Below are 8,321 nucleotides of genomic sequence, written 5' to 3'. Positions count from 1 at the left end.
TTATATTATAGGACGGAGGGAGTAATATGCAGCAAATGGGTTCAGCGCGTCCACCATCCGAGAGATTAATGGCATAATAAACAACAATATCATCTTTGGGCTTTGACCAGCATAGGTACGAGATTCGGCGTACGTGACGTGCTCTGAGCGCTTGGATTTCAGGATTTGGACGCGGGTATGTCTGTCCTGGTGGACGATAGCGAGCCACGAAGCGGTCGTGGCCGGACCTAATCCTCGCCTCGCCCGCCCCACCGCCGTGCGTCCATGGATCCAGCCCGCCCGCCCACCCGCGACCTGAGCGCGCACGTGCTGACCAACCGAAGTCAGGAATGCCATCGCGGCACCAAGCGTAACACACAAGTAAATAGTATAAAACTACTACTTTACAGGCTAGAGTTCTAAAAAACTACCGATTTTTAATTTTTCTCAAATAACTACCAAGTCACAGGTCGGCTGTTTCAAAAAACCTAAATTGTCGAATGCTTATCTATTGACCATGATTATGACAGGTCGGACCCACACCTAAACGAAACGTTAGTTTGACCGTTTGTTTGACCTTTAGCTGACATGTGGGGCCCACATGTCAGTGTCTCTTCTCATCTAGTCATCTTCTTCTCTCTGCCTCCCTTCTTCTCCTCCACTCTTCCTGCCCGCGAAGGAATTGCCATGGCCGCTGGCCACACTGCCCACGCCGCCGCCCTATGCCACGTCGCTCCCCTCCCCTCCGCGGTTGCTGCTAGTAAGAGCTCGCCGGAGCCCCTGGCGACAAGGAGCTCACATGCCTCGTCCATGGCGGGGGTCATCGTCGGGCGCGCCGCCGTGGGGCTCCAGCTCGGGTCGCCGCGCCGCCGCGCGCCATTGGGAGCCGCCTGGAGGGCCGCCATCCATGGGGCTCCAGCTCGGGTCACCACGCCGGAGCGCGCCATCGGAAGCTGCCTGGGGTGCCACCGGCCATGGGGCTCCGCTCAGGTCACCGCGCCGTCGTCCCACGATGGGGAGCCGCCTGGGGGTCGCGGCCCGCCATAGGGCTGCCAGGGCTCGCTGCCCTCTGACTGGTGGTGGTCGCGGCGGCCTTCACACAAGCCCCCCATGGCGGTGACGACCATAGGCAGAGCCCCATGGAGGCACAACGGCGACCACGGGCAGAGCCCTTTGGAGGCGCGGCGGCGACAGTTCAAGGTCCCGATTGCTTTTTTTAAATGATTCTAGGGACCCGATTGCTTTTTTAAAATATTTGTAGGGGCTAATTCGTAAAAATCTGTGGATGAGGCACTGACATGTGGCCCCCACAAGTCAGTTAACAGTCAAACAAACGGTGCATTTAGTGGTGGGCCTGACCTGCCATAAACATGTTTACTTTTTAACAAAGAGGATTTGGGGTTTTTTGAAACAGTCAATCCCTGACTTGATAGTTATCAGCGAAAAAAATAAATTCGGTAGTTTTTTGAAACAGCCACCGGCACGATCCTGCCACAGGCCGACACGCAGAGGAGAAGCTACTGGGCGGTGCAGCGTGGGGTGGCAAGAGACAGAGGCGAACTGGCAAGTGGACGCCGACGCCGTGTCCGCCGATGGCCGATCGACCTGCTGTTCGTCAACCCAGCCACCCAGGCAAGAAGTCCAGGATGAGCAATGAGGTCGGCTACCGGCTCATCCCGGCGGCCGGCGCGATGGCAATGTCCTGGTGGCCGCGGACGTCTACCCGTAACGGCGTGTGAGCTAGGTACACCAAAAGAAGCAGAAGTGGGAGTCCAGCAGAGCACTGGGGACGAACATCTTGACCGCTTGGATGGACTGGCCCAGATCACATCACCATAAGTCCATAAATAAGGCTCTTTTAGGGTGGTAGTGGTACGAAAAATAAGTTGGACACGAACACACCGGTATACATGAGCAGGACACGCGCTCCCTGCCTGCGCCTGGCGTCAAACTCAATGAAAAAAACCTCCATCCCGATTCGCTTGCCTTGTTTCCTTACACGCAGATTCTTGAGTCTCCTTACCTCATCGAAGCTTCCATCGATCTATCGCCCGACGATTCCCGAACCTGGCCGCCACACCAAAAGGATTGAAACATGGCGTCGTCCGGTGCTGATGAGCGTACACGCAGCCGGAGGGACTGGGCAAACCTGGACGCCGGGCCGGCGGGGCTGGTCGCCGAGCACGCCCTGCGCAACGACGTCGTCGACTTTGTCCGCTTCGGCGCGGCGTGCAAGGCGTGGCGCGCGTGCTCCACCCACCTGCGCGCGCATGGCGTCCTCGACCGGCGGTTCTACCCCCGGCACTGGATCATGCTCCCAGAAGCGTTCAACGAGGTCCACAACCAGCGACGGTTCCTCAACATCCTTACGGGCGCGTCCATCTACCGGAGCCTTCCGGTCCCGCCGAGTCCATGGCACAAATACGTTCTCGCCACCACGTCCGAGGGCCTCGTTCTTGTCCTGGCCACACACGCCAGCCTGCTCCTTAACCCGCTGACCGGGCAGGTCGCTGGGCTTCCAACAATGCTAGGCACGATGGCGGCGTACGGGCACCTATGGGATGTCAAGGTGCGTGGTGCGGGCCTCGACAACGACAGCACGGTTGTGCTCCACATTCACTGTTATTCTCTAGTCGTTGCCAAGCCTGGCGACAAGCACTGGACGCATATCTATTCCCGTGACAGGATCACGTCGGTCTTGCCGTTCACAGGCCACGTCTACTGTGCCACGTCAAGGAACATCTCATTGGTGCAGACTAGAACCACAGGGAACCAGCCGCCGAAGCTTGTGGTGGCCGCCGGCCACGAGCTGCACAAGGTGTTTGGTTCCGTCGACGCTTTCAATGAAGAGCTGTATGAAGGGCTAAGCCGGATGTTCCTGGTGGAGAACAATGGAGAGCTAATCCTTTGCCTCCGGGCTCGCCCTGAATCCCGCACCGATGAGGAGTACATCGTCAATGTGCATAGGGTGGACTTGAACGCAAAGAACACGGTGCCCTTGCATGGGCTGAACGGGAAGGCTTTGTTTCTGGGCAAGAGTTCAGTCCTAGTGTCTGTGAGAGTGTCCCCCTCCATCAACGCTGAAACCGCGTACCTGTGCCGGCCAAGGCACAAAGGTGCTCGTCGTGTTTATGCCGTTGATCTCTTGGATGGTGGGTGTGCCGAGACCAAATTTGAGAAGGATGATGTTGCATATTATTTATCATGCTACGTCTCATAGTTTCATTGTGTACTACTAGAAACCTAGGTTTCTGCTATGATTTCCTCCTGTGTAATTTTTGAACTTCTACTTATTCAGGTTGAGACGCACAAAAATGACATTTTCATTTCAGCGATAATACTGCCCAAGGTAACCAAAATAGTCTTCAAAGAGAAGAGTGTCACTCATCCACGGCAGCTGCCTCTCCCAGCCCCATGCCGTGCTGACATTATCTTAACAGAGAATAAAAACAAGTGTCACATGGTGAAATCCAGCACTAACATGAAAGATAAAACAGAAAATCCTAGCATGGCATGCATACATTGATCAGGTCTAAAATTCCTAACGTAGATCGCAATTCCTCGTACCCTTGTAGAGAATGACTTCAGGTGGTCGCTTGATACCGTCGTATTCCCTGACCCTAACACGGCTCTGCATAGATTCAAGGGTTTGAGACCGCCCAACCTTCCTATTTCAATAGCCATCATGTTCAGATATAGGGCATAGCCCATCATCTTAGGATGCATGCCATGATCTGTAGTCTTCTTCAGATCTATGATGGAATCGATGATCGTCTTGTGAGAATACATGATGTCTTCTCGGAATCATGGGTTACCATAGATTGGACGGGATGGAGTGTGGGTTAGAACTTAGGAGAGGCGCCGATCATCCTCTGGAGAGTCTGGATTGTAGATATCCCAGGGAATGATCTGGATGTTGCCTTTTGAAGGGAGATGAAGATGGTGCATACCTCTTATGTGGTCTCCGTGGATGCTGGTAGGGTGTAGCCCTGAGCATCTCCCTTTCATCATACTTAGCTATGTAAGACATTGTGGTTTTTGGTAATGAAAAACGGAGAGGGAGCTCTCTTTATCAAAAGAAAAGGAAAGAAAAAAGATGCGCCAACGACGTTTGAGGGAACGAGAAGATGCAGTGGAGTCTAGGGCTTCCTTCACTGATCTTCATTAATGATGTTGCGTGATTGTAGATATTTTGCAGAGAAGTGCTGCGGTACACCCCCCCCCCCCTCACAAAACGTATAAAGGGTAGTATGGACTTTTCACAAATTGTATTCACTTTTCTAGTTTTATTTTATTTTCTATTTTTTCATTTGATTTCTTATTTTTTAAATTCATTTATCTCTTTTTTTGAATACCAAAAATACAAGTTTTAACTAACTTTTTAAACTAGTGATTTAAAAAAATATAAAATATTTATTAAATGTTTTAAAAAACACTTACTATTTTCAATTTTATCCCTTTGTATTTATTAGTTGGGGTCATTTCAAGGATGTCCAAAAAACACCATGTTGAACGGAGATTATTCGGTAAGGTCAGAACGGTTCATCTGAGAGCACTTTATTTTTCAACATCTTTGAAATGACCCCAATTTCCCCACCAAAAATGATGAAGAAATGGATCCGATTTTTTTCATGGCCTTTTACGAGCAATTCAAGGCACCATGCCAAGTTCATTTGGTTTTCGATAAATTCTGCATTTTCTGGAGTTTCCTTTGTAGAAGAAGACCGATAAAATAGTCGAACATGTTGCAACTTGCATACGGTGTCGAAAATTGTTTAACCTAGCATGGTTGCCTACCATGGTCATTCCCATCCGGGTGCATCCTTCATTGAACATGGTCTAGTTTTCAACATTTTTTAAGTGACACCAACTTTTGCAGGCAAGGGGCATGCCTGTGGTAAGGATCCATGCCAGGTTTGAATGATTTCCGAGAAAATATGCAAGTTGTGATACGTCCAGCCATTTATCTACCTTTTTTAACCGAGAGAACCCTGGAAAAGTCAAATTTGTCGAAACCAAAACAGCTTGGAATGGTGCGTTTAACCGGTAATATAAGATCATGGAAAGATTTGGGGTGAGTTAATGGATGCCGCAAAAACATGCTCTCAAATGGACCCTTCTCGCCTATCCGAACACCCTCTGTTGAACATGTTCTATTTTTGAACATGCATGAAATCATCCCAACCTTTTCCAGTAGGCGGGCATGCCCATGGTAGGCATCCATCCCAGGTTTGAATGAATTTCCCACAACGTATGCATGTTGTGTCACGTCCGGCCATTTATCAGCTTGTTTTCATCGAGAGAACTCTAGAAAACGAAAGAATTGTAGAAAACTTAAACAACTTGACATGGTGCCATGATTTGATCATAGAAGGAGGTGGAAAAAATTAGGCCTTTCGAAGGATGTTGAGAAACAAAGCACCCTCAGGTAGAGCCTTCTAGCCAACCCGTACACCCTTTCATTAAACATGGTCTACTTTTGGAGATTCTTAAAATGACCCCAACCTTTTCAAGCAGGTGGGCATTACCATGGCAGTCATCCATGCCAGGTTTGTATGATTTCTGACAACGTATGCAAGTTGCGACACGGCCGCCCATTATCAAGCATTTTTTTTACCGAGAAAACTACGGAAAATGCAAAACTTGTCGAAAACCAAAACAACTTGGCATGGTGCCTTGAATTGGTCATACAAGGCATGAATTTTTTTTGGGCCATTTCAAGCATGTCGGGAAACGACGTGCTCTTAGACGGAGCCATCTCGCCTACTCGAACACCTCCGTTGATCACGGTCTAAGTTTCCTTTTTCCATCTTTTGTAGTGCGTCAAATATAACGCTAAAAAGAAAGACTGTGGTTTTCCTTTTCAACCGGACTGGTTTTTTCTTCAGTTTTTACATGAGTTTCTATATTATTTTGTTTTTCTTTTCTTTTAGTGATTTCGAAAAATTTCATCAATAATTCAAATTAAGTTCATTGATTTGGAAAAAAAATTAACAAAATTTTAAAAAAATCCATTGATTTAGAAACAAAGTCCATCAATTTATAAAAAAGACCAACAATTTTCAAAAACAAATTGCCAACTTGCGAAATAGTTCACGAATTTGTGAGGAAAACTGATCAATTTTGGGGGACAAAGTTCACTGATTTGAAAGAAAAATTCAAGAATTTGAAACTTTTTCGTCATTTTCGATTAAAAAAAATCACGAATTATAAGAACTTCACACATTTAAGAAACAAAAAAAGAAAAAAAAAACAACCAGAAAATGTTGCGCTTTTCCAGTGTTGTATTTTAAGTATAAAAAAACTTATGTAGCACTTGAGGTCCGGTGGCCTAGCTGGTTATTGCGGCTGTGCTAATTGTTGAAGGGCCTAGGTTCGAAACCTGCAGCAATGAAGAGTTTATAAAGAATGGCTATCATGCCCCTACTTATGAAGAGGTATGGGCTAATCTGGAGGTATACCGAAGCAGAAGTGTATTTTGCATATATATGCATGTTGACCAGCCAAACCAACCCAGCGCACGTTCGGCTCACCATGTCACGCATGCCGTCCGCCTGCAGCAACGCGAAATCAGAGCGCTCAGTTTACATTCTCTGTGGATTCAGTCAGCCAGATCGAGCTCCTGGTCTAGCTTTACGTGGTCTTTCCTATATCTTTACCAGATCGAGCTCATGTTTTAAGAAAAGTAATGATTCAGAAAAGATATGTTTCTCTCTTTCCTATATACAAGCATTCTATGTATGTTTCTTTATATGTATGGTCTGCACTAGAAATTGTTTATTTGTTTTTAAAATATGTATTTGGCAACCCTGTGCCCGATTGCAAAACTGCCACACCACTCGGTGTCCCTTCGATCGGCATCGCAGCATGATCCACTTTTTTCGGTTCTTCCCCTCCTTCCCCGCACTCGTCCTCTCCAAGCTCGCCGCCTCCGACCACGTCTCCTCCGCCGCCTCCGCCCTCTCCGAGTCGCTCGCCTCGGGGGCCCTTCGCGCCTTCTCCTCCCACCGGGCCGCCCGGGGCCCGGATCCTCCCTCCCCGCCGCTGCACGACCGGATCTTGGACCGCCTCCTCTCCCCCGACGGCGCCGGGTTCGCCTCCGCCGTCCTCGGGAGCTTCGCCAGGAACCTCGTGCTCTCCTGCCGTGATCCCGAGGCCCGGCCCCGCGCCCCTGGCCAGCCGGACTGGCTCGCCGCGCTGTGCAGCGACAGGGGCAAGGAGGCCGCTGCGGAGCTCGTCCGGGTGTTCGTCAGCACCGCCGTCGCCGCCTACCTCGACAGGACCGCGGCCGTGCGCACCTCCGACCAGGTGCTCGCAGGCGTCACTGACCCCAAGCACGACGCCAAGCTCAAGGACCTGCTCGTGTCCGTCTGCAACGGCGCCGTCGAGACGTTTGTCAGGACCTCACGGCAGGTCACAAAGGAGGCCTCCATTTCTCGAGCTGAAGCAGCAGTGGTGCAAGAGGTCTGCAATTCAGGTCCTAGCTGTGTAATGGAGAGAGTATCGACCACATTGGCCATGCCAAGCAACCGGAGGTTTGTGCTGGATGTCACGGGCAGGGTCACCGCAGGGATGGTCCGGTCATTCCTCGAGTTCTCGACTCAGCGGGTGTCCGCTGGTGCACGAAAGAGCATTGTCGTTGCCCGTGACGAAATCACCGAAAGGGGTCTCGTCGCCGTCAAGTACCTGAGCGCCAAGTCCATGGCCATCTTCACCTTATGCCTCACAATGTGCATGCACATTTCGGTTGGAATGAGGTTCCCGTTGCCGGCCTAGGCATAGCCTGGTGTGGACTTCAAGGTGACATTGTTCCAGTTATCCTGATTGTAGTTGGAAAGTAAAGTATGTAGATTGCAAATTGATCGTTTGCTACTGCTAGCCTTTTTCTGTGCTGTTGACTAGTATTTGGAAGCAGAAATCTGTTGGATTTGTAGTTGTTGGTTTGTTGTTTGTGATAGTCTGATAGGGAGTATATAGGCCACGAATGGATAATTTTGCAACTTTAGTGTAAGGTTTCATATGTATTATGGTGTTGTATCCTAGTGTCTTCGCCGTCTTTTCTGAAGGAAGTAGGTGTTAGTATCTTATTGATGCTGACTAGTGATGTTCTTCAGCATCAGCTCTCTGTGTGTGGATAAGCTATTTCAGGCAACAATAGCAGGAAACTTGTCCACTTATGTTTTCTATTCCCTTTTTGCCATGATTTGTGGAAAAGCAAATATGAATTGATCAGAGATTTGTGCCTGGATATACCCCTGATAAATAGCACGGTACTATACCCCCCTCCCATGATATTTTTATGTGTAAATAGCATGAAAACATATGCACTGCGATAACTAAAC

The 8,321-nt window shown here is 49.1% G+C and overlaps 1 protein-coding gene across 1 annotated transcript; it reads left to right on the top strand.

Moving 5' to 3' along the window:
- The first annotated feature begins 6,558 nt into the window (after window positions 1-6,558).
- On the top strand, window positions 6,559-8,016 carry LOC123131102 (protein PHLOEM PROTEIN 2-LIKE A10). The gene has a single exon (XM_044550860.1). It carries the CDS (start codon window positions 6,736-6,738, stop codon window positions 7,753-7,755), a length of 1,020 nt encoding a protein of 339 aa, XP_044406795.1. The 5' UTR covers window positions 6,559-6,735; the 3' UTR covers window positions 7,756-8,016.
- The last annotated feature ends 305 nt before the right edge of the window (window positions 8,017-8,321 follow it).

Source organism: Triticum aestivum, chromosome 6A, assembly GCF_018294505.1.
Source record: "Triticum aestivum cultivar Chinese Spring chromosome 6A, IWGSC CS RefSeq v2.1, whole genome shotgun sequence".
In the NCBI taxonomy this organism is placed as follows: Eukaryota; Viridiplantae; Streptophyta; class Magnoliopsida; order Poales; family Poaceae; genus Triticum; species Triticum aestivum.
The sequence above is the reverse complement of the archived record's forward strand: the minus strand, read 5'-3'. Positions and strand labels throughout refer to the sequence as shown.